Below are 27,785 nucleotides of genomic sequence, written 5' to 3' on the forward strand. Positions count from 1 at the left end.
AAGTGTAACGATGCACCTCTATTGAAAGTAAGTACCTTGATTTTATATGTGCTCTTTAATCTTTGTTTTGTTTTCACCTTTATGGCTGGATTTACTAATTATTATTAAATTTCGCTTTTATGGTTAGATTTACTCATTATTATTAAATTCCGTCTCTATGGTTGGATTTATTCATTATTGGTAAATTCCGCCTCTATGGTCGAATTTATTTAGTATTGTTAAACTCCACCTCTATGGTCATCAGATCTACTTATTATTGTTAAATTTCACCTCTTTGTTCATTGGATCTATTTATTACTGTTAAATTCCGTTTCTATGGTCGAATCTATTTATTATTGTTGAATATTGCCTTCATGGTCGGATCTGTTTATTGTTGTCAAATACAACCTTTATGGTTAGATATGTTTTTATTATATTTTCGATAACCAATGTTAGCAATTGTGCTTCCATATTATATTTGATAAATGAAGTTTCATAAATAAATATCGTTTTAGAATTTGAAGTTCTAAATACTAATTACAAACATAAAGTTTGTAAAACAAAGACAAAAATTGGACCTTAAGTTCCATATCATGAAGATGAAGTTCTGTAAACATCCTTACTAATATAATATTTTTTTTTTTTTGAAGGATGGACTTCGAAATTAAGACATTGATATCTAGTAATGGTGGAGACATTTGTATAGTAAACAATGCAACAAAGCACACCATCCTTCGGGATAGAAAATATTTCTCAGGTTTGACCTTTACTGAGGCTAAAATAAATACCATATCAGGATCTGCAAACATAATAGAGGGCTTCAGAAGAGTAACACTCGTGTTACCAAGCGAAACTAAATTAAGTATCCATGATGTTTTATATTCTAGTAAATCCAGAAGAAATTTGCTTAGTTTCAAAGATATACAACTCAATGGATACTTCATTGAAACTTTAAGTGAAAAGGATGAAGAGTTTCCATGCATCACTGCTAATATTTCATGCCAGAAGCATGTATTAGAGAAACTCTCCGCTTTCTCATCAGGGTTATATTACACATTCCTGAAAAATGTTGAAGTCTATGCAGTTATGAACCAAAAGTTCACTGATCTTGAACTTTTTAAAATTTGGCATGACCATCTTGGTCATCCAAGATCTACTATGATGTGTAGGATCATAGAAAACTCACATGGGCACCCATTAAAGAACCTAAAGATTCTATCACCTAATGAGAGTGCTTGTATTGCTTGCTCATAGGGCAAATTGACACTTAAGCCATCCATCACTAAAGTTGGTGTAGAATCCCCATCATTTTTACAAAGAATTCAAGGGGATATATGTGGACCTATTCATCCACCAAGTGGACCATTCCGCTACCTTATGGTATTGATTGACGCATCGGCACGATAGTCACATATTTGTCTACTATCAACCCGTAATATTGCCTTCGTTAGATTGCTAGCATAAATTATTAGATTACGGGAACACTTTCCAGATTACCTAATTAAAGCAATCCGTCTAGACATTAATGATCCCAAATATATTTGATGATTATTGTACAGCAATGGGAATTGATGTTGACACCCAGTACCACATGTACATACCCAGAATAGTATGGCAGAGTCATTTATAGAGCGTATCCAATTAATTGCAATAACTTTGCTATTACGTACGTAATTATCGACTTCTGCCTAGGCTCATGCTGTTTTATATGCTACGATGTTAATTCACCCAAGACCCACTGCGTATCATCAATACTCTCCAATACAACTTGTATGTGGACATCAGTCTAATATATCCCATTTATGAACTTTTGGTTGTGCTGTGCAAGTTCCAATTGCACCCCCTCAATGCACCTAAATGGGACCCCAACGTCGTTTGAGAATATATGTTGGCTATGACTTGCCATCCATAATCGGATATCTTAAGCCCCTCATGGGTGATTTGTTTACTGCACGTTTTATAGTTACCATTTTGATGAGACAATATTTCTTCCCTTAGGAAAAAGGGTAAAGCCTCCTGAAGTAAGGCCTGAAATTTCTTGGAAAGTAAATTCTATGTCTCATTTAGATCCTTGTACATATCAATCTAAAATTGAAGTGCAAATAATAACACATTTGTAAAATATCACCAATCAAATGCCTAATGCATTTCTAGATGCAGCAAAAATAACGAGATCATACATTCCTATTATCAATATGCCAGCAAGGATTGATGTTACCAATGAACAATCCATGTGGGCAATGATCAGTTCATCTGTTACACGCCAGAAGCGTGGTAGGCCTATTGGAGCCAAGGATACTGTTCTTAGGAAATGAAAGACACAGAACCAAATATGTGCCAATATTGACAATGCTGGAATAATTGATAGTTCCACATCTTCTAAACTAACTCCAGAAGAGTTAACAGCCGTTGAAAGGACACAAGCTCCTGAAGAGGAAGAAATCCCTGAAGGAGTATAAGAACATAGAAATGAAGAAATTTCTATAAACTATGTTCACTTTAGAGAAATGTGGAATCGTGAGACAACTATTGTCGATAACATATTCTCATATGCAATAACTACTGAACTTATGAATGATGAGTTTGAGCCACATTATGTTGATGAATTTCAACAAAGACATGATTAGCCAAAATGGGAAGAGGCAATTTAAGCATAATTAACCTCCCTAGCAAAACGTAATGTATTTGGACCTGTAGTCCAAACGCCTGAAAATGTGAAAGCTGTAGGATACAAGTAGGTATTCAGAAGGAAACGAAATGAAAAAAATGAGATTGCTAGGTATAAGGCTAGACTAGTGGCTCAAGGTTTCCTGTAGAGACCCGAAATTGACTTCGATGAGACGTATTCACCAGTGATGGATGCTATCACATTTCGATACTTGATTAGTTTATCAGTCTCAAAAGGACTCGATATGCGTCTCATGGATGTTGTTATTTCGTATTTGTATGGTACATTGGATACTGATATCTATATGAAAACCCTTGAAGGATTCAAAGTACCATAAGCAAATAAAAGGAACATGTACTCAATATGTTGGGGATTGGTTAAACCACTTTGGCTTTGGATTACCTATTTTTAAAGTGCAGCGGAAAATTACAAGTTTTTAACCACATCAAACACAAGTGCCAAAAGTAAAGAACACAGCCATATACATGGTTCGGCTAAATCCACTTTTAGCCTACATCCATGGGACCTTGTCTAGATCGAAGCAATCCACTAAGTTAAAAACACATTACAAGATAAAGTTCAAAGCTGATCTAAGTTACAATAAAAGGTGTTAGAGTAGGTACCCTAGAGCCAATCAATTACTGTAGAATTAACTCTGTAATAAATGTTTATTTATCAATAAAAGACATATTCTTCTATATCGTGTATGTAATGATATATCTCCTTAGGATGGTAGAACCGAGATGAGGGTATCAAGTGTTTTAAATCTTGATAGTAAGAACCCAATGATCACATATGGTGGTCATTCTAGAAACGTCTATACCCCCAGTATTATTCTAACCAAGGACACAGATAATATGGTAAGACTATCATAGTGTTGAATGACCCTATCGAAAGGCAGTGACTGATCTCACTTGTCAAGGTTGTTTGCCGACAACCTGATGCAACGCATGGGTGCTTGTTAGAGACAAGTTTACTGGACATACTTACTAGAGGATTCCATATGGATGGTAACCCTAGTGTCTATGGAATAAATCCTCTAACAGATGATGGTGCATGTGGTCCTTAGACTTGAGATCACCGGAGCGCCATGTGCACCAATTGGTGTAGTTTGATACTACCCCAATGTAGTTCTATTCAGAGCTATAAATACGGTAGTAATTGGCTATATTGAGAAGTGTATCAAGACTATGGTTGATCGACAAAAGATTCATCACTCCTGGGTACGGGAGAAGTTATTTCACTGTGTCATTCAGTAAATGACAATGACACTAAATTTGTGGCCATAATGGGATTGAGTTGATGTTCAATCCAATTTATTATTCCAGTCATTGGTCCATTGACTGAATACAAAAATGTCGATGATATCAGAGGTTGACACTATTTTTGTACCTCAGTCTCGAAGAGATAACAGATGATGAAATGATTGGATTACACGGTAACCATACTATTGACATGTTGTGGTTTTGTTGAATTCGAATCTAACGGGTGGCCATGATGTCTTGCTAGGAGCCAATCTTGGTCTGTATATAATGAGACGATTAATTGGTGTTAATGGCAATACTACACACTACCGATATGATGAGAAACCTATGGGTCACACACTTAGAAGATAATTTAAGAATCAATTTGTGAAAATGATATTTTGGTAATCTCACAGTGCAATTAAATTTGTTGAGGTTATTGCCTGTATTTAATTTTAATATTTAAATTATATTAATGAGATTATATTTAAATATATCTATGTATATATTTAAATGCATTATTATTAATTAAATGTTAATATATTATTTATATTAATTGATTTTAATTATAATAATAATTAATTAATTAAAATACAATAAAGGGTGTGTTTGGTTGCAAGGGTGAATTGGGGTTGGAGCCAATGACTATTCCTAAGTGGAATAAGATTTTAATTACTGCCTTATATAGGTGCAACTTAAAATTAAAACAAGGTGATATATTCATTCAATCAAAAACCCCTAGCCACCCTATATCTCTCTCTCTATCTCTCTCACATTACACTCTTGTGTGAAGAAGAAAATTTTTATTGTTCTTCTTTCTTGATTCTTGAAGCCATTGATTGTTCTAGCAAAATAATCAAGGGTACGGATTATCTTCGTGTGGACTTCCGTGAGTGTGATCCTACATTGGATCGATTAGCGAAGAATCACGTGAATAGTGTCGATGAACAGTGTTCGTGTCTGAAGTTAGAGATATTTGGAGAAGCCTCCAAACGTCGGTATGAACTAAATCCTTGTATGAATTTGTTTTTATACAATTTTATTTTACGTTTCAGTTTATGCATGAAAATGTTATAGTTTGCACTCGGATCTTGGTTCATGTAATTGATCGATTCGTTTTAAATATTATGTTTTTCCGCCATGCGAATCCAATCAGTTACTAACAAAAAGAACTCTTTGTTCAACTTTACACTTAGCACCACACTCTAAATCCTTAACATGTAGCAACTCCTTGGAGCTTCTTCTCGTTGAGAGCACACCTGAGAACAGCTTGTAAACCACAAGCTTCAAGCACCGACACCACGGACCAGCATCAGCAAGGGAACCACGTTCCAAAAGTCATCAAGTCTATGTTTGATATGGTGAGGTTTTGGCACAAAATGGAAAATGAACCTCGAACCTTAAGAGAAAGAATACTCTAATAAATTCATAGTAAGATGAAATAAAATATCAAAATGTTAGATTTATTTATGCAAGGAGTATTATCTAATGAAAGATTTATTGCTCAACAATATAGTGCCACATCAGCCAACAAGGGGTTGACCAATGTTTGTCCAAATAAGGAAAGTATTCATTCTTTTTGGTTTGGACCATATAACAAATCGGGAAATATAACTTTATTCCCTAGGATCACTTAAGGATATTATGACACATGTAAAAGGTCTTAAATATCAAGAGACAAAGATAAACAATATCTTTTTCACTTTATCAGATATGCAACTCATGTTAGGTTGCAAAATATCTGAAGTGAGAGTGTAAGCACAGACCGTTGTGCACACATTCTTGAAACGAAACAAGCCAATACACAAGTCTGGCAAACAGTATGCATTAAGAACTGATGTGCACACACACAACAGATAAAACAAGCCAAATAAAAGGATTGGCAGCCAATGTGAACTCATAACTGTTGTGCACACATATAACTCATAAGTTTGACCCAAAAAAAAAAAAAATAATAAATTATTCTACACAATAAAATTGCAAAGACCGTTATATGGGTTGAAACAATCAGGATGAATGTGGTATAATTGTCTTAGTGAAAATTTGATAAAGGAAGGATATATCAATGATCCTATATGCCCGTGTGTCTTTATAAAAAGGTCTGAATCAAGATTTGCAGTTGTGACAATATATGTTGATGACATGAATTTAATAGGGACTCATGAAGAGCTCACAAAAGCTGCCGAGTACTTAAAAAGAGAAATTGAAATGAAGGATTTGGGGAAAACAAAGTATTGTCTCGGCTTGCAGATCGAGCATTGTTCAAATGGAGTTTTGCTCTATCAATCAAATTATACTGAAAAGATCCTTAAGCGATTTTATATGGATAAATCTCACCCCTTAAGTACCCCAATGGTAGTTCGGTCTCTTGATCCTAAAAAGGATCAATTTCGTCCTAAAGAAGATAACGAAAAGATATATAATTGGTCATGAAGTGTTGTATCTAAATGCAATAGGTGAATTATTATATTTGGCACAATGTATGAGACCAAACATAACATTTGCAGTGAATCTATTGGTAAGATTTAGCTCTACACCAACTCACTGACATTGGAATAGGATCAAACATGTCTTTCGTTACCTTAATGGAACAAAAGATTTGGGATTATTTTATTTAAGGAAATCTGTTAATGATCTTAAATTAGTTAGCTATATAGATGTTGGATACCTTTCTGATCCTCACAAAGCCTGCTTGTAGACGGGATATGTTTTCACTCATAATGGTACTGCAATATCATGGTGCTCTACAAAACAGACATTGGTTGCTACTTCCTCCAACCACTTCGAGATTCTTGCGCTTTATGAAGCCAGCCGAGAATGCGTATGGTTGAGATCTGTCATGCATCATATTGAAAGTATATGCAGATTGCCACGTATCTCAGATGCTCCCACAATTATAAATGAAGACAATGCAACATGTATTGCTCAAGTCAGGGGAGGATATATCAAAGGAGACAGAACCAAGCATATTTCACCGAAGTTCTTTTCCACTCACGAACTCCAGCAAAATCGAGAGATTGATGTCAAAACATTGGTGGCCGTCCACCACCTTTACTTGAGGCGGTGAAAAGTGGAACGGGGGGTGGGGGTGGGGTGTGTGTATTGGCTATAAAAATTACCCCCCCTCCTTTTCATTTGAAAGAAATCCAAATATTTGAGGGGCTTTAGTGTATCAATACTCACATCTCTCAATTCTCTCATTTTGGTCCCTTGTTATTTACTTCATTTATTTTACCTCTCCTGAGTTACTACTAAATAGCACCACTAAATTATAACAACTTTAAAATTTTGTCAAAAAACATGACAGCCCTTTTTAGAGCTAAACATATTCCAGACAATATTTTATCCTCAAGGACTCTTTTAAACTTCCTAAACTAAGGAAACATCATAAAGCATGAGAAAATAAAGAAGAGCCAACAACTTCTTTGCACTAAGAAGGAACTTAACTGAGAGCAATTGATAGGATGCAACTCATTTGCAAGAAAAACCAATAAACATTGCATATAGGCTGGTTAGTTTAATGAAAGAAATGCCATATCGGAAACTTCTGTCACCAAATAGTTCACGAAATATAGTTCTATAGGAGGACCAAAATTAGCCAGCTGTTAAAAATGAAAAGTGAAATTTATACAGAACTTTAAGAAGTCTGAAGACAAACAACTCATTTGCAAGAATAACCAAAAAACATTGCATATAGGCTGCATGTTATTGTTTGTTCGTTTTGAAAGTCTCCCTCTATATGAAGGCTTCATTTCCATCCTTGTAACCTGCAAGGCATGAAGTTTCCAAGAAATGAAAATTGTGTGTGAGTTTTGTATGGAAGCTTAAAACCTCTCTTTCTCTATCTCCGATTTTTAGCTATCCATAAAGAGTACATGTTGTTCTCCTAAGGAATCCAGAAGAGTATGCTCTACAGTTGCCTTCTCTCTGAGAGATCCTTTGTGTCAGAAATTATGGGCTTCCCAATCAAAAGATCCTGACTGCGGGTCTGTCTGAAGATGTTTTAAGTCGGTTGATAGCCGTGTAAGTTGCCATGAAGAGCATATGTCCTCAATCAGATTTAAGTTCAGAGAGGTTTAAAGGGGAATTTAATGAGATGTAAGTAAAATTTGAAGGAAAAGGAACGAAAGTACTGAAAAAATTCAAAAAAAAAAATCTCGCATGCGCTTTGTACCGTTGACTGGTTACTGATTTTCTTATCATGTTTATTTCTTTAGAGCAGGTTTTGATACGGAAGATATCTACTGGGGCCTAGAAAGATTGGAAAAAGTGACCAAAATGACATATGCTCAAGTGGCAGTGCATGGTTTCAGACTTCAGTGGCCTGCCCTTAATACTAAATAATTCTACCAAATAGTCAAGACGAAAATCAGGCGACCGATAATTAATATACAAACCAGACAATTGAAATGAGAAGAAAAAGCAATAAAACTTTGTAATTTGTTAGTTATGGAATATTGCAATTCAATTGCGGTATTTAGAAACCAAAAACTAGATATCTTCCGGGTCAAGATTAGCTTCACAGAAGCTCATAATTACAGAAGATGGGTGTTTTTACAAGAATTCCCAAATCGTTTAACTTATCGATGAATAACTACTTGCTAATAACATCTACACAGTTGACAGTACACACAACATAAAAAAGAATATAAACGAGGATTGTCAGCTTGACCATTAAAAACTCCACATGATCTAATGTTTTTATTTTGTGGAATTACCTATGAACAAGCAGGAAAGAAAAAAAAAAAAAAAAACACCTTTGAACAATTTGGAAAACAAAATCATACAATTTCATTTGAATAATATTCACAGAATATTATCTCTGACAACAAAATCTGTTACACTTGGTGATCGCCTACAATCATTCTCACCCCAAGAAACATCGGTTCAGGCAACAAGTTGCAAAATTAGCCAAACATCACCTACGGTAGCTGTAGCGTTTGAAGTTGAAATATACGTGCAGTATCCCACGTTCAAATGTGCACTTAAATCCTTTCTTTTGAGAATACTCCCATTCTTTGTTTACAATTTTAAATGCCTGTAATATCAAGATAAGTGGTTTGAGTAAATTAATCCTAAACAAACTAAATAAGAAATAAATAAAAAAACCTAGATCAAGTGAACTTACAATGTCCTCGTAGGGAGGCTCAGCATGGAACCTTATGATGCATGTTTCACCATTGCTTCCATCCTTCTCAATAGTGTATGTAGGAGCCTTTGTCTTGTCAACCAGGTCTGGATACCACTCTAATCCATAGTTTGTGTTGTGTGGGTAATTGGGAAGAGGGTAAAAGTTTATTTAATCAGATGGTGGATCAAGGTGTACGGCCATCTGTGGTGACTTTTAGTGTGGTCATACATGAATATTGCAAGAAAGAGAAATTGTACGAAGCAACTGGGTTTTTTGAACAAATGATTGGAAGAGATGTAGATCTTGACTCTTATACTTATAGCATTCTAATGAACAGTTATTGCTTAAAAAATAGAATTGATGATGCAAGGAAGGTTTTTGATTTTGTAAGTAGAAGAGGGTATAGACTTAATGTTGTATGCTACAATACTTCAATTAATGAGTATTGTAAGAATAAAGAAATCGACAAAGCTTTTTATCTTTATCGACAACTCTTTTGCCTTTTCTCGCTGTCCAGTTTCATAAAGCCCCTTGATCAAAATGGTATATGTTAAATCGTTCAGCACTAAGTTACCATGAAGAGAAAATTTAATGGTTTTTCGAAGCACAACGTTTTTTCTTCATATTTGACAACTCTTTTGCCTTTTCTCGCTATCCAGTTTCATACCCATCAGGTCTAATTCCTTCAAGAATCATCTCTCAATAAAGATAAAGAACTTTGTCGACTTCTTTATTCTTACAATACCCATTACAACATTAAGTCTATACCCCATTCTACTTACAAAATCAAAAACCTTCCTTGCATCATCAATTCTATTTTTTAAGTAATACTCATTCATTAGAATGCTGCATATATAAGAGTCGGGATCCATACCTCTTCCAATCATTTGTTCGAAAAACCTAGTTGCTTTGTACAATTTCCCTTTTTTGCAATATTCATGGATGACCACACAAAAAGTCACCACAGAAGGCCGCACACCTTGATCCACTATCTGATTAAATAAACTTTTATCCTCTTATCAATTACTCACACAACACAAACCATGGATTAGAGTGGTATAAGTAATCACATTAGGCCTACAACCAACAACAACCATTTCTTAAACAACTCCATCGACTCCACAATCTTTTTCTCTACACACAAACCTTTAATTAAACAAGTAAAAGTCACAGCATCAGGCCTGAAACCCTTCTTCAAAATCCCCCCCAAAACGGCAAAACCATCCAAAACCCTTTTGATTTTACACATGCAGTTAATTAAGAGTCCAGGTTCACTTCTGCACCAGAGCCAAATACGGCATCCCCTTCTTCCATGGCTCCCATAGCTTTCATGGCTTTCAGCTCAAAAGTTACCTTATGAAGGAGTTGGTTTTGATGGCATAGCTTCTTGAATCTGCCTTCGCTGCTCTTCCAACATAGCACTGGCCTCATCAGGGTCAATAGCTTCTTCATTTTCATCACCATGCAATAGTTCAGGTGAAAATGATCCAGGCTCTTCTTCTGCTTCTTGAGCCTCTTCCCTTGATATAAGTTCTGGAGAGAAATTTCCTGCATCTATATATCATAGACTTATTAGCCAATTGTTATCAATGCAATAATCTTAATAAAACATCCAGTATTTCAACAAAAAGGGAAAAAGAGAAAAAAGACATACTATTATCATCATTCTGAAGCTGAATGTCCTCTTCTTCAGACCTCAAATCATGATTGGTCTCAAATTTATCTCCACCGTCCAAAGGTTGCTCGACTCGTTGCAGATGCTTTCGCAGCATTTTAGCATGTATTTCTTTCAAAAAGCCTGCAATTGTACCAACTTACGAGTGAGGTCCAAAACAAGTTGTAAACAATTAAAGTAAAGACATTTAAGGAGAGATAAGTACCTTTGCCTTGTATATATGGAGTCGTTTAAGAATGGCTTCCCAATACTCAACCACCTTTGCGGTGCAAGTACGCATTTGTGATTTAATGAGTTTGTAATGCCTCAAGCTCACTGTGAGTCTTCCCTTGCAAAAGGTTCCTGACATCTAGTTCAATACTTGAATGCAACCCCCTTTCTTCTGCAAGCAACTCAGCAGGAGGTTCCTCCCCACGCACTCTGGCTCGATCCAGTGCATCTTTCTTCTGTGCTTCAGCTAGTTCCCAATCACAAACCACTATAAGTGCCTGTTGAATACATAGAGTCAAGATACTTTCTACTTGACATTCAAAACTAAATATAACAAGAAACATTCGTTAATTCCAGCGATCTCACAACCTGATATATATCAAGTTTCAGTCTATAACCTTCTGACAATTACCGTTTGAACTGGTCTTGAGTAATCATTTCAACCAAAAACTACAGTTTGTAGGAAACAAGAAGCTTCCAAACCAAGAAGATACATAAATTTGAAAACGCAAGCATATATCTAAAAAGAGAGAAAGACAAAGTCCTAACATGAAAGTTTGAGATATGGGAAGAAATACTCTCAATTTGACAAACCACTTCATAATCTCCCCAAAAGATCACGATTCAGCAACATAAATCCTACATAGTTATTTTCTTATAGCGGGGCTAATTTTATATGGAATTGCAAATTACAAAGGGCATGCAAGATGGAAAAGTTTGCAAGAGAAATGTCTGAACAAAAACAGTTTTCTGCATGTACAGCCAAAAATTCTACCTCTCAGGTGGGACTAAATAGCTACTCACAGAGTCTTTAAAAATGAAAGTGGTAATACCTCCCAATACTCTATATGCATAGGCGTTGACCTATCCAAATCCAGATACATCTGGATGTCCTCATGAAGCTCTTCCATCTCCTTAACTGTCAAGCCCTGTATCAAACAATACACATCAAACACCAATGTGAACAGCCTAAGATAAATATTTACTGCATGTCTGAAAATGCTATTACATCAAACAACGAGATTACACCACATAATTACATTGAAAACCATGTAAGGTTCATTTAATTCCAGGTCCGAGTCATCTGAGCCACTGAGGTGGTTGCAGAGAATATCAATAGGCTTCATACGACATTCACACAATCTAATCTCAGATCTAACTTTGCTTTGATCAAAATGAAACTGTAGATTGAATATATAGTTAACTCTTCAGATTGCAAATAGAAAGTCTCAGTATACATTAAAAAATAGAATAGTGGAAGCACCTCAGCACCATACCTCTTCCTCTTTCTTCTCCCAGTCCTGAAATTCAGTGTGAGCACGTTCCTTAGCTAACAGTGCCTGCAGAAATATTTAATCAAATAGCAGTAAGAAAACTTTTCCAAAAAAATTATATGATAACTTCAACAATAATAAAGCACAATGTTGTATCTTAGCCATCATATTCCAGAAAACGTTTTGCTCTATCAAGGGACTAAGCTTACCATTTCTTCTTCATGCTGTGCTTTTTCAATAGCTCTTTCCTCTCTTCTCTTTTTAACCTTTTCAATCTCCGCCTGCATTATGCATGTAATAGATATATTGAAATCTGAAACTCCAAAGAAAACTCCATGAAAAGCCAAAATTAAGACGACAAAGAACTCAACAAGATACAGAGACAACAAACTGCTTCAACTTTGTAAGTAGATGCAGTGACTTCTCATTAACTTACATTCACATACCAGCCTTTCTCTCTGTCTCTTTTTCTCTGCTTTAATTGAAAACTCATCAAGAGCTACACCTTGGGAAACATCCTGCTCAATCTTCTTTCGCCACAGAAATCTGCAGCCCACACATTACAACTCAATCACATTCAAAAAAAGAATCCTGCCTCTAATTTGCAATCTATAATTTTTACTACTTTAATGACCTTCCATATTACCCCAAACTTCAAATTTCGAAATTTACTTCAATCATTAAATATAACCTAAATTGACTTCATTATTGTACAAAAAAGAAATAAATAATTTTTTTTTTTTTTTTTAAAAGAAGTTACTTCTCATTTAGATTGGAATCACCAAACGGATTTGAATCATTTGAATAACCAGAAACATTCTGCACCTTCAACTTCTTAGCAACTCTTGCTGCCTTAAGAATCAAATTACATAATCAATAAATTAATTTAAGAAATTAAAGTTAAACGGATAAACAAAATAAATAATTTACCTTCCTCTGAGCTTTTTTAGCCAAATACTCAGAAATGTCTTCCTCAGTAATCTTCCACAAAGACCTTTGTTTTGAGTCGTCAGATCTCCTTCTTCGACTTCGGTTTCTTTGTTTTGAGGATGACACCGTTTCTCTCCTGTTCCTACCGTGACTTCCCATTTTCAGTTCAACTTTGCTATTCGGTTAATAGGGCTTTGAGTTCTGGTCCTCCTCTGTCTGCTATGGAGAGAATTCGATTTTGCAATTCACTGAATCAACTCGATTTTACGTTTCCAGCTTATGTACCACTAGATACTGTGTTTTCTTAATAGCATACAATGATTCTATGCACAAAACACCCACACAACACACTTTAAAAATCTGCACAAAACACCCACACAACACACTTTAACAATCTGCACAAAACACCCACACAACACATTTTAAAAATCTGCACAAAACACACACACAAGACAGTTTAAAAGTTTTTTTTTTTTTCCCATAGATTCCAATAACAATACCACCTTATATTCTAAAATGATTTCACAGTTTATTATAAAATCCAACAATACTAACAATAAAAAAAATACACTAAAAACACCACAAAAACTAAGTGGTCCAATACCGAACATAATCATCACCAGCCAATCTCAACCTTTGATAACTAATACAAGCACTAACCTTGTTTTCTATAAAGCAAAAAATAACATGCATGCAAGTTCACCAGGCAAAAGAAAATAACGTGATCAGCCTAATAGCGTAGAAGTCACCAAGTTAAATAGAATATTCATCTAAACAACTAAATGAAGTTCAATGCAGCAACTTCCACACAATGCTTCTGATATCAAAGTTCATACCTCCAGCTCGCCACAAGCTTTTGCAATAGTCTGTGCAGTCTCAAGAGCTCGCTTCAAGTCAGAAGAATATACAACAGCGACTTTAAACTCCTTTGCTAGCCGATCAGCCACCTTCATCAAATTAATAAACCATTAGCCATTAACAAAAATATAAAACTATGACGGGGAATCCCCTTCCCGGACTACGGGGATTTTGCGGGAAATAATCGCCGCGGTGGATCGATACATGTCCTAGCTCCCACAAAATTACAGTGGCCAGAAAAAAAAAAAAAAGTAGAGGCAAATTTTCTTTCTTTCTTTCCTTTTTTACGAGGTTTAATTTGTTTTTTGTAAATTTCTTTACACATATAACATAACCAAATAGCTTACAACATCAATAAGTTTAGTAAAAAGAAAATTTAGAGAAATTTCTGAATACCGTCTAAAAATAAGCAAAGACTTATCTTAAAAAAACAAGAAAATCGACAAAACAGAAACACTCACCTCCTATGCAACATTTATTAATCTCACAGAAGAAACAAGCACAAACAAAGCCATCATAAAATAAAAAGAAAAAAGAAAAAGGGAGAGAAATAAAAGAAGCTTGCCTAAGAAAGATAAATCTTAGAAGTGAAAATTTGGTTTGATTTTGTTAATGTTGAGAAGAAAAGAGAAGGGTAACGGAAGGAAAGAAGGACAGGAACTAGAGAGGACACTGGAGCGGCGGCAAAGGGAATTAGGTATAGGTGCGTGGGAAAAGCGGATTTTTATGTGGAAGGCAGTTTTGTAAATTTCTAAATATATCGAGGACAACAAGTGTCTTTAAATAACAAGTTTATTTTTTATTTTAGGACGATTATTTCCTCCCTTTAATTATTATTATTGTTTTTTGGTAACTTTTTCTTTTAAAAATATTACCACATATTTTTGTTCCTTTGATGGGTCTTGCATTAATTAAGGTGCGAGTAAATTCTTCTGGATCTGGTTACTAAAAAAAACGTTGCAATATAATTCTACTCCTTATTAACTATCAAAAGATTTATATAATTATGGTTTTAATCTCTTTATTTTTTTACCCGAAATTTTTATTTATAAGAATTAAATATTTATTTTCTTAAAAAACATATAACTTATCGTAAGTTGACTCGAACACCTGGATTACAAAAAAAGAAAAAAAAAAATTGGCTAAAAGTAAGTGACATAACATGAAAGTTTCGAGATTATGCATCCAAGCATAATATAACTAAGGTTTCATCTATCAACAACTCTCACCACAATACATACAAATTCTCATATTATGGATAATAATAAGAATTTTACAATTTCTAATATTCAATTATACTTTATATCAACTCTATTTAAAGTTCAAAAATAGAGTAAGAGATGTGGTTTTAATTTAGGAGATGAATGTTTGGATAACAAAAGTTATTTTAGGTGGATGTGTAACGTGTAATAAATCAATTGATTTGGTAACTGATCTGTGATAATTAAGTAAAATCTTAAGGTACGTAAATGATCATTTTCAAACTGTAGGGGAGTGCAAAAACCGATAATTTTCTTTCAAATACCCAGCCCATGGGTATTAGGTCAACCCAATTCAGATCCATTTATTTCTAATTCAAAGGGACAGTTTATTAAAAAGACATTTGGAGTTAAAATTTTATTAAAAGGCTATATAGTTTGTAAATGTTAACTAAATGGCCTTATTTTTTATTAAGCTTAATTAAATATGATTAGGGGTTAATTAGGATTAATGAATAATTGTGTAATCTTTTAAAAATTATAATATATCCCCAAAGAGTCGAAATTCTTGCAAATAAACCCAAACACATTCTTCTTCTTCCTCCCGCCATGTTAACGCATTCCTCCGCCATTAACATATTCTCCAACACAGATCCTTCTCCTCCTCCTCCTCCTCCTGACATTTCGTCCAGGTATGCGTATCTCCCTTTCGATTTACAAAAGATCTGGGTTATGATTTTGATTTAGCATGGATTGGGTTTGGGTTAGGGTTATGATTTAGTTGTTTAGGTTGTTGGGCTATGTTTGATGTAATGGAAGTTGAAAACCCTAAACCCTAAACAGAGACCCATGACCATTTATTTTTCAGCTGTGACTTTTCTAGTCATGTTTGGCTGGAGGTCACTACCAGGACGCTCTCTACATGGCCTACTCTCTCCTGGCTCCCTCTGCTCCAATGGGCTAGCTTGCATCTTCGACAAAAAGGTAACTTCAGGCACCTTCTTTCCCGGTTGGTCCTTTCAACCACAGTTTATTTCCTATGGTTTGAATGGAATAATCGCATGTTTCGTCAGCATTGTAGCTCTCGCAGAGATATTGTCTTAGCTATTTGTGATCTAGTTCGGGCAAAGATTTTGGGTCTAGCACTTAAGTACGAGATATCGACTCAGCTCTGTGTGATATGGCATCTTCCTGATTAGCTTTGTAAGGAGCCTGCGTGCTCTTTTGTGCCGGTTTGTGGCTTTGTGTTTGTGGTGAGCCTGCGTGCTCTTTTATGCTGTTCGTGACTTTGTAGGTTTTCCCACGGTTTTTTGACTGAGAGTTATCAGTCATCCTCTTGGGGTATGCCCCTCGTATTTGTACATTTTTGGTCTTTTATACATACTTACCTTATTAAAAAAAAAAAGCTATGTTTGATGCAATGGAAGTTGAAAGGAGTGAAATATGTTAAAAATTTGTTCTGGGTATATGTTTTGGGTATGATGGATCGATTGTAGGTGGAGATGACTGAAAATGTATTCTGGGTATGATGGATCACTTAAGCGATTTGGTACGTTTGGTAATGCAGTAGATAGATCGCTTAAGCGATCAGGTATGTGGCATAAGATAGCTAAGCGATCTGCTAAAAGTCTGGTGTATAGGAGCAGATCGCTTAAGTGATCGGTAAATGGCATAAGATCGCTTAAGCGATCATGGTTATTTATATTGGATCGCTTAAGCGATCAAGTTGATCGCTTAAGCAATACACCAGACCATATAAGTGACTGTGTAGATTCTTTTTAAAATATTTGAACCCTTAGTACAACATTTAAGAATATTTTTTTTCTTGCATTACAGGTAGTTGGCTATTATTACACATGAGACAAGTTGTTTTGGGTGTTGAATATTTTGGTGAGTGGGTGGAGGAAGAAAGTAGCTGGAAGTGGATTGGGAAGAGCAAAGAAGTTATACCAATTGCTGTGAGCACAGAGGTTAGCTTTGATGAGTTGATTGATGAAATAATTAGAAGAGGTGATTTGAGTTGCTCGTGTAGTGATATAGTTGTGAAGTATGTTTTAAGCAGAGTTCATAAACATTATAAGGTATCTCCTGCTATATTAAAGTCAGATGAAAGTGTGAAGTTATATATGATTGATGTGGCTGATAATGGTTCGAGACCGATTTTAAGGGTTTCTTTTGTAGAAAAACCATTGGAAGTTGGTTCAAAGGAAGGGGATAACGAGGAAGTAGGTGGAGATTTGCCTGGTTTTAATTTGAACTAAGAGGCCATTGATTTGTTAGTTAAAAAATCAAGAGTAGATGGTGAATTGGGTGGTGAGAAGGATACTGTAGAAGAGGTTGGTGATGGGGGGCAAAACGAAAATGTTGAGGAGAAGGACCTCGTAGACGTTCCCACAAATGTAGAGATTCCTTTAAATACAGATTAGGCAGAAGACGTAGATTGTGAGGAAGAGAACACTATGGTCGTTTATGCAGGTTCAAAGGGGCCAATTGGAGGTAGTAATGAATCGGCTCATGTTTTTACGGATGAATCGGAGTTGCGCATAAGGTATTTATTTGACAACAAAGAGGAAGTAGTGAGGAAGCTAAAATTTGTTGTCGTGAGAGGTAATTTTGAGTTGATCACCAAAAAGTCAAATTCATTAGCTGTGACAGTTGCATGTCGTGACCGAAAGTGCAAGTGGCGGGTTTATTGTAAAAGGTTGGCGGAGTCGAAAAAATTTATTCTTAGCACATATACCCGTGAGCACACATGTGGTTTGGGACATATTTCAGGTGAGCATCGACAAGCGTCCGCTGATGTTATTGGACAATTTGTTAAAAGTCGGTTCGTTGAAGGGAAAAGTCCATCTCCTAAAGACATTCAGAGACTTGTGCGCACAGAGTTAGGATGTGCTGTTAGTTACTAGAAATGCTGGAAAAGGAGACAACATGCACAAGATTTGTGAGGGGCACGTCGGAGCATAGGTACGCAGTATTAGAAGTGTACCGTTATATGCTTGAGTTGACAAACCAAGGTAGCAGGACGACTTTGAAGTGGGACAGGAATATGATGTTTAAATTTTTTTTTTTTTGTTGCTTACGGTTCTACTATAAGGGGTTTTGTAAACATGAGAAAAGTGTTGGATGTTGATGGTTGCTTTCTGACGAGAAAGTATAGAGGTACATTGTTCGTGGTCACTGCACAGGACATCGAGAATCACACATATCCTGTTGCATGGTGTGTTGTTGACTCTAAGAATGATGAGTCGTGGACTTGGTTTTTTCAACAATTACGTACGATAGTGCTTGACAATGACGAGTTGTGCATAATATCTGATAGGCACAACTCTATAAAGAAGGGGATTACCATTATTTACCATCAAGCACATCACGGATTCTGTATGAGGCACCTTGGTGAGAACATAAAACAAAAATTTAAGTGTGCTGGCCTCCTTCAGACATAGTACATGGCAGCAAAAGTTTATCGGGTTGATGAATTCGAGGAGCACTTCCAGCAAATCCGAATCAAGGATGATAGAGTTGCTAAGTATCTTGAGCATGATGTTGGTTTCGAGCAATGAAGTAGAGCTTACTTTCCTAGAAGAAGGTTTGATGTCATGACCACGAATATAGCGTAGTCCATAAATTTGAAGTTGTTAATAGAAAGAGAGTTTCCAATAGTTGCACTTTTTGATGCAATCTAGAGGACATTGTCACGGTGGTTCCATGAGCATCGTACGGAGTCAGATAATTTTACTATAACCCTTGTTCCGTTAGTTGAAAATTATTACAAGAACGTATGGAACTGTCAAATGCATTGTTTGCATATCCTCTTAATGCTCAAGAGTTCACTGTGTGCGGCTATGGTCCAAATGCCCTAGTTAACCTTGTTAGTAAAACTTGCAGCTGTAAAATGCTTGACACTCAACGTTTACCTTGTCCTCATGCACTAGCAGCACTGAAACACCAATGGAAGCCAGATTTTGGTTCAAGAATTTATATGGAACTTTGCTCCCCTCTCTATATGGTAGATCACTTCTTAGATTATATGATGCAAACAAGCAAAATCTTTCGAATTACTTTCCACTAATGTAGGCTCGACATTGCTAAGGGTCAAAAGGTCTTTGTAAGCTTGTAATGTTAGGCTTGGGTAATAGCCTCCAAAGAAAGGATAGGATACACAAATTAAGAGAGCTCAATTTTCCTCATACAACACTTCAAGTCATGATCCTCCTTTATTGCTCAACCTTTAAACAATGGCACACCTTTCACAACCCCTAAACTTATAAATTTCTTATTTTTGATTATAAATTGAAATGATATTTTTTTTCTCTATTTTTCTTTTTAACTCAAAGTATTTACAAAAATTGATAATTTACTGGGGGTTGTTTTCCTTTTTGCTGCCTTTTCCCAACCCCCAAACTTATGATTTTCCGATCGATCACTTATTCACACACCTTTGTTGCATACGGAGTTCTCCTAAAGGGTATGATAAAGTGTTTAGGCTGAAGGGGTTTGACATTGTTGGTTACACAAGAAAAATAAGGCAATATAATTAAAAGGCTCAAAAGGTTGACTAGAGACAATTCAAAACAAGGTTGGTTAGAAAGGCTCAAACGTTCCAAAAAAAAAAAAAAAAATGCCTAAATCGTTTCCTCAACAATTTCTAATCTGGGATTTCGCCCCAAACAATTCTCAACTAGGTTCTAGAATTTATCAACATCATCAAGACTTCACAACATTCACATAAAATGCCTCTAAGCATGTTAAAACAATTGAAATTTTGGTTGAACTATCAAGGAACTTCTAGCTAAAACAAAGTCAAGCCAGCTTCAACTTATAGAAATACCTCATACTTTTCCAAATATAAAATTCCCAACAACCAAATTCTCATCATGGACTTATATGAATCATATGTGCATTATTTTCAACAAGGCACAAAAACTAAAAACAAACACAACCAAAAAGCATTAGACACAAAGATGAGTAAAATAACCACACAACAAACCACACACTTGAACAACAATACTTCAAACCAAATCACTCACACAAGAAAAGAAAAAAATAAACACACCAAATCAGACAAACAAGAAAATTTTCAAATTTTTCCCTACCCCAAACGTAAAATGACATTGTCCTCAATGTCACACAATAAAGAACAAGGAATAGAGAAAAGAGAAGGGTTAAGAAATGGTCCCCTAATTAATCTGCAAAGTGAGTCCTTGTTGTCTTCTCGACATCTATTCATCGTCTTCATCATCATACAAATCTATCAAGGCATGAAAACTCATGGTGCACCAATTTGTTAAAACACATTACCAATTAATAAGGAAATATCAAACCTCATCAAACTAATAACAAAGTTCAAAAATTGAAAATAAACTTCAACAAAATCAAAATAAATTAAAAACACTTGGGTTGCCTCCCAAGAAGTGCTTTAGTTAAAGTTGAAAGCTCGACTTTCCCATGGTCCTTTATCAATCTAGATCCTTGTGGGGTGCTTCACTTCCCATTGCCACCTCTTGGTCTTTCCTTTGGAATTTCAGGCATTCTCATAAGCATCTTTCTAGAACTTCATATTCTTATTTGCGTACTTGAGATGAGATGGTGATTGTTTGAGTCCAATGTTTGGAGTCTCCTCCCACATCAATTTTGGCTTGTGCCCACTTACACCAAATTCCTTAAATTGTTCCTTGTGAGGCAATTTGCTTGGTTGAAATTCCTTAAGTATCTTGCACACCCTTTCGCTTTGAGATTTTCCACTTCATGATCTTTCAACTCTTCTCTTTGTCGAGGTTCCTCTAAAACTACACCACTCCTCAATGTTATGGCATGAACCTGTTCTCTAGTGATTGCTAATTGGTTGCCAGTCTTGGTGCTCCTTGATTGCTCCAAGAGAAATTCTAATGGATCCTCCATTCATATTGTATGTGTTTCAAAAGGGGTCATTTTACGACCTTTGTGAACTAGCCATGTAATTCACTTGCTCAGTTGTTGGGAAGACGAACGAACGGGTTTCCTACTTGGAACTATACACTCATATGGTTTCCTGCACAAAATTCACAAGTTAAAATAGGTGAGTGAATATAATTTACATTCATACCTTCCAGTTGTTTTTGAAGTAATGCAATTTGTGCAGATAATGCGGTGAATGCATTGACTTCATGTAGACCGAAATTGCATCCTTGCACCATTGGCAAGACATAATCCCTCAACATTCTATGTACTTCTGCCATGATCTCCACATGCACTACAAGAAAAAGTTTGAACTTTAGAATTTACAAAATTTACGCTCAACTACAAAATAAAAATAAAAACTATAAACAAAAGAACTCAAGCTTAAGACTATACAATATTTAGGATCAACTATAAAAATAAAATAAAGATTCAGTTTAGCACCAACTAGATACTATCAATATTAATAATCAACTATCTCTGGCAACGATGCCAAAAACTTGATGCGTGTTTAATTCATATGCATATTTAGCAAGTGCACTAGTTGCAAAAGATAATAAAGTGATCAGTAGAGTATCGTTCTCACAAGGATATTGTTACTAAGTATTGATTTCTCTAGTTTAAGTCCTAATTAAAGCAACAATAAATTGGATTGATGGAAACTTAAAAACTAAATACAATTTAAGAACTAATAAATGATAAAAATTAAATTAAATAAAAAACCCAAAATCCAAACAAATCAAATAGTATTAAAAAACGCTAGTGTGTTGATTTCACCTAGATACCAAACCCAATTCATAGAATCTATTACCCAAGTTCTAATTCCTTGATTGAAAATCAAATTCCCTAAGTTGTTTGGTACTCCTGCTTAGGTTATACCACCCCACCTATTCCTATGAACCTTTCGAACACATAAGCTGAAGTTTAACACTTCAAGCTTTCTTAAGCCTTGTGGAATTCTATCTAGATTTCATAGATTGCATTAATTTATCTCTAGTTTTGGCTTAATCTATGGTATTTATCCCGAAGTCTTATTGTGAACAACACATAGTTGAATGGTGATTAAGCATCCAAAAGTCACTAAGCAAAGAGATAAACATTCAATCATGAAATTAAAACTCAAAGTAAATTGATTCATATAAATTTGAATCATTGTATTAAGGTTACATCAAACCCTAGATAGACAGCTCAGTGCATACTCAAAAATAAAATAAAATAAAATAACAAAAAGAAGTTGAATCAAGGTTCATTATTGAAAAATAAGCAAAAGATGGAGAAATATTTTCTAATTTGAAACCCAAATCTTCAACAATCTTCTCCTTACAAGAGCTACCTGCCAAATGATGAATCAAGACCCTTTTCTCTTCATTTTTCATGTCAATTTATACCCCTCTCACTTAAGGATGAAGCCCTAGCAAGCTAAAACACCTTGTTTTATTTTTTTCACATCTACCTCAGTTTCACTGCAATGATACTTCTTCTTTGCTGCGACGATGATGGTCAAATTTAAGCATGATAATGTTTGAATCTAGAAAAGTGGTAAACAAAAACTATATCCCTTTCAACTATATTTCTAGTCGCTCAAGAAGAATCCCAATCTGAGGTCCACAACTCAATTTATGGCCAAAATACTGAAGTGCATCCAAAGACGTTTTTCTTCAGTTCGCAACATGTTGATCACAAGTTCAAGCCAAGTTTTAACCTTCTTCCAATAAAAATTATGAAAAACCTAAAACATGAAAGTTGTAGCTCTGCTTCCTAGCTTTCCATAGCTTCTAAATTCAGGTAATTCCAAGTTGACAAGCTCAAGTTACACAATTTGTGCTAAAAAAACATCATTTATGCTCAAAATAATCGTTTGGGCCTGTAGAGTAAAATTAATAGAATTAAGTAGCAATCATGGCCCAAAGTGTATGAAAAGTATCCTAAATCCTATTGAAATTCAATGCAAAATCATAGGGAAAAACAGGATTATCCGTCATTGCAACTTTTATATGGAGCGAAGACTTCGGAATGCCATGATGGCCGGTGCATCAACAACGATGTCTGATATCATGCGGTAGTCAAGGGCTCACATGCTCCTACATCATAGCTAATTATGGTGTTCCCTCTACCAGTAGGTGTCTGCATAGGTTTCCTCTTGGTTGAGGTGGAGGAGAACATGTGGGGTCTATGTTCTACTGCATACTGTTAATCGCTGCATGTAGAGTTTACGTGGTGAGGTGATCTGTCTGATGTGAAAAGATATTTTCATCTAGTGGGCCCCTTTTTTGATCTTGTCACATGTTGTGCCCGTGCCTAGGTTGGGTGCTCATGCTCTTTATCTAGCAACTCTTTCTTTTGGACTTGGTGCTTGCTCCGCACAAGGACATGCCTCGGGCTTCTTGACTTATTCTAGGCTGGGGATTTTTGTTAGGAAGTGATCCATTGAGGCAGCGAAAGACAAAAACAATAATAACAAGGATCGTTCCATAGAACCAAGATCAGGGTACAATTTTACAGTTTATATCAAAATAAGAATCTGCAGAAAACTAATATAGAGTTTAAGAAACCATACGCATGTTTGGAGGCTCTTCAACTTTGTCTCTGAACGTGTTTTACTACCGACCCAAGTGTAGGATCGAATCGACGTAGTCCACACAAAGACAATCACAAGGAACTAAGGAGGGATTTGCTAGATCCCTCTTTAGCCGTAAGAAACAAGAAAAAATGAAGCGTATTTTGAGTTTCAATCAAAACCAAGTCTGGCGTGGCTGTGTGTTTTCTCTTTTGCAATGAAAATGAATAAATGAAAAACTCTTTTCCTTTACAAATAACCTTTTTCTTTTATAGAAAAATTTAATTGTCTTATTCCCATATAGAATAGGCTTGGGCTCTAAGCCAACCCAAACACCCCTTGTTTCCAAACACTCCCAATTTGATATTTATTTTAATTCATCATTATCTCAATTAAAATCAATTAATATATATTTAATATATATATTAACATTTAACAATAATGATAATTTATTTAAATATATGCTAACCCATATTTCAATGTAATTTCACTTATTTAATTTTTCTAACAAATTGAATAAAAGGCTACGACCTCAGCAAATTTAATTGCACTGTGAAATTACCAAAATACCATTTCACCTAAAAAGATGAAAACGCCCTTCTTACTTCCTGAGTCTTAAATTATCTTCTATGTGTGTGACCCATAGGCTCCTTATCATACCGATAGTGTATAGTATCACGATTAACACCAATTCATCGTCTCACTAATACACAGACCAAGATTGGCCCTTAGCAAGGCATCATGGCCACCCGTTAGATTCAGATTCAGTAATGTAGCTACCTGTCAACAATATGGTTACCGTACAATTCGATCATTTCATCATTCGTTATCTCGATGAGACAAAGGTATGGAAATAGTGTCAACCTTCGGTTTCTCTCGATATTATGTATTAAGTTTCTGGACCAATGACTTGTATTATAATCTGGATAGAGCAACAACTAAATCCCACTGTGGCCACAGTTTTAGTGTCATTGCCATATACTAAATTGCGCCGTGAGATAACTTCTCCCATACCCGGGAGTGATGAATCCTCTGTCTATTGGCGTGCTATCGTAGGCACCCAGAATTAAAACCCTAAAAAGTACACGTAATAGTGTGAGTAGAGATCGTTTCCACGAAGAGTGTCTGGCCGAGTTTTATGTTACCAAGATGGGGGGGGGGGGTGGAATTTTGGTAAAAAAAATAGAACAATTTCAAGAAACAACTAATAGACAATTCCAAAATAAATTATCAATCAAAAGACAAACCTTGGTCTAGGACAACATCTACCATCGGAATCTTACAAATTGATCATCGATGTAATAATTTATCAATTGCTACTCTGAGTATTTACCATTGGAATTGGTTCCTATCTCTCCTTAGTTGTACTTAATTATGAAACAAGCGAACTAATTAACCTTACTACTAAACAACCCTAGACATGCGCTAAACATTTAATCTAGTGGCAGCCTTAAGACCTAGGGAGATCGATGAAGCTAAACAACACAAACACAAGCGGTTGTATTTAATTTAGTTGAACATTCTTCTTAAGATTTACTAATTCCCGACATAGCAAATTATTAACCCTAATTGCTTCACAAGTTAGAGGAATCAAACAATTATGGATTTGATATCTAACATAGCAGTAGATTGCAACAATTAAGAACCTAGTAGGCCTCCTAGCAATTAAATGAAACAATCATAAAATTGGGCACAGAAGAACATCCAATACTCAAACATGAATTGAACAATGAAATAAAACGGATTAGATCTCATAGTTTATTGATTCCGAGGCCTCTGTTTCCTTTGACCAAGTTACAAAAATTAGCCACTCATGGCCATCACAAAAATTCCAAGGAAAAAATAAAAATCCATCAGAGAGAAGAGAGAGGCGTGTGTGATCTGTGTTTTCCCTAATCTGATCTCCCTTTAAAAATATCTAATTCGAATTCTAATTCTACTCAATCTAAATCTCCTAAAAATATTCTAAATTATCCTAATCTGAGTAATTGAAAATAAAATAAAGTCTTAATACAGAATAGGAAAATGGTATTTCCAGCTATAATTTGCATGCAATAGGTCTTCAAAACTTTTTATAATAATCTGCCTATTTGAATTGCATGACAAGGTGGAATGTTCCAGAACGTCGACAGTGCAGGTGCGTCAACTTCAAGCTCGATTACAACCTTGATTCAGTTAGTATATCTCCAAACTCGAAACATGAACACTGTAGATATCTTTCTTAGCGTTCCACAACATTTGAATCGTCTCAATCAAGGCTCGGATGAGAGAGTTATGCCTAGATTACGAAGCTATGTCAAAACTGTCTGAATTCACCTAATTAGTTCCGTTTTGCAATTAACGCCTCCATTTGCATCCTAAATCAAAATAGAATAATAATGAGTATATTTAGGCAGCAAATAAGTATAAAAGACTAGACATTAAGGGGGGTAAATATGACATTTTGTATTCTCATCATCTATCCACCATAGTCTTGGTACACTCATTGATGCAGCCAATCACCACCGTTTTGATAGCTGCGAATAGAACTGCATTAAGCTAGTGTCAAACTACACCAATCGATACACAAGGCATTTCGATGATCTCAAGTCTAAGGATCACATGCACCACCATTCGTTAGAGGATTTGTTCCATAGACACTGGGGTTACCATCCATATGGAATCCTCTGGTGGGTCAGTCCAGTGAACTTACTGCGGTGTATTCGCCTATAGCAAGCACCCATGTGTTGTACCAGGTTGTCACCAAACAACCTTGACAAGTGAGATCAGTCACTGCCTTTCGACAGGGTCGTTCAACACTAGGATAGCCTTACCGTATTATCTGTGCCCTTACTTCAGAATAATACTAGGGCTACAGAGGTTTTTAGAATGGCCACCATATGTGCTCATAGGGTTCTCACTATCAAGATTTGAAACGCTTGATACCCTCATCACGGTTCTACCATTCTAAGGACATATATCAATACATATTACAATAATAATGATTTATGCGATATAGAATAAAATGCCTCATATTGATTAATGAACATTATTACAAAGAGTCAATAAAACAATAATTGATTGGCTCTAGGGCATCTACTCTAACAATTTTTACCGCACAACATCTGCCTCTAGTTTTCTAGGGCCGAGGCAAGCCTAGAAAACTAAGTCTTCTATGGTCTAACCCATCGATGTCGTCTTGTCTGGTCTTGTCCTTTATTGTAGCCTTTTTGTCTACCTTCAGATTCTCAGGTATTCGAAGGGTTTCTAGCACTGCATTTAATGGAATACAACTGATTTTCCATTTTGCTCCCTGAAGCATTAGGTACTGAAGCTATTTTAGAGATATCGAAGGGTGCATTTGGTTTGTTATTTCCTACCCTACCTTAAACCCAATTTTAAGAGTAATGTTCGATCCCTTATTCAGACAATAGAATCTTGAAAATAGAATCCTGACAGTTTTTTGATCGTTGATGATAGAGTTTGCAGTGCTGTTTGCTTTTATTTCACTTTCTCTTTTCACTGGTTCATTGCTTCACCACTATCACAAACCATCTTCCTACCCTTCCAACAAATTGTTCTCCAACACAATCTTCCACCTGCAAATACAAAACAAACCCATTGCACATTGTCCAAATGACCATCCACTTGAATCAGAAAACAACCGCATAGCACCACCCAATCAATCTTCCACCATAATCATAATAGAAACGCACTTCCACCACCCATCACCCTCTTCCACCATCATCGCATTACTAGCCCATCGCCACCACCCATCACCATTTGCCGCCATCATCACAACACAAGCCGACCATCACAAACCATCAGCCACTGCCACCATCATCACCAAAAAAAAAAAAAAAACCATCCACGAAGACCCACCGCCACCATCCATCACCATCTACCGCCATCATCACAACACAAACCCACCATCACAAACCATCATCCACTGCCACCAACATCACAAAACAACACCATCACAAACCATCATCCACTACCACCAACATCACAAAACAACACCATCATCATAAACCATCCATGGATACCCACTGTCGTTGATCTGCCACGATTCGAAACCAATCGTTACAAACCATCCATGAAGACCCACCATCGTCACCGAACTTGCACTGTGAAGCCCTACCGT

At 35.7% G+C, this 27,785-nt stretch overlaps 1 protein-coding gene across 1 annotated transcript; it reads right to left on the bottom strand.

Annotated features, from left to right (window-relative positions):
• Positions 1-10,376: 10,376 nt before the first annotated feature.
• LOC116126558 (cactin-like) lies at positions 10,377-27,434 on the bottom strand. Its single transcript, XM_031412231.1, is given in 15 exon segments — positions 10,377-10,576; positions 10,677-10,817; positions 10,899-10,990; positions 10,992-11,185; positions 11,741-11,836; positions 11,948-12,088; positions 12,185-12,247; positions 12,391-12,462; positions 12,628-12,727; positions 13,112-13,270; positions 13,380-13,471; positions 13,948-14,058; positions 14,317-14,368; positions 27,205-27,240; positions 27,358-27,434. Coding segments are annotated over 15 exon segments (1,626 nt in total).
• Between the last annotated feature and the right edge of the window lie 351 nt (positions 27,435-27,785).

Source organism: Pistacia vera, unplaced genomic scaffold (genome assembly GCF_008641045.1).
Source record: "Pistacia vera cultivar Batoury unplaced genomic scaffold, PisVer_v2 Contig180, whole genome shotgun sequence".
In the NCBI taxonomy this organism is placed as follows: domain Eukaryota; kingdom Viridiplantae; phylum Streptophyta; class Magnoliopsida; order Sapindales; family Anacardiaceae; genus Pistacia; species Pistacia vera.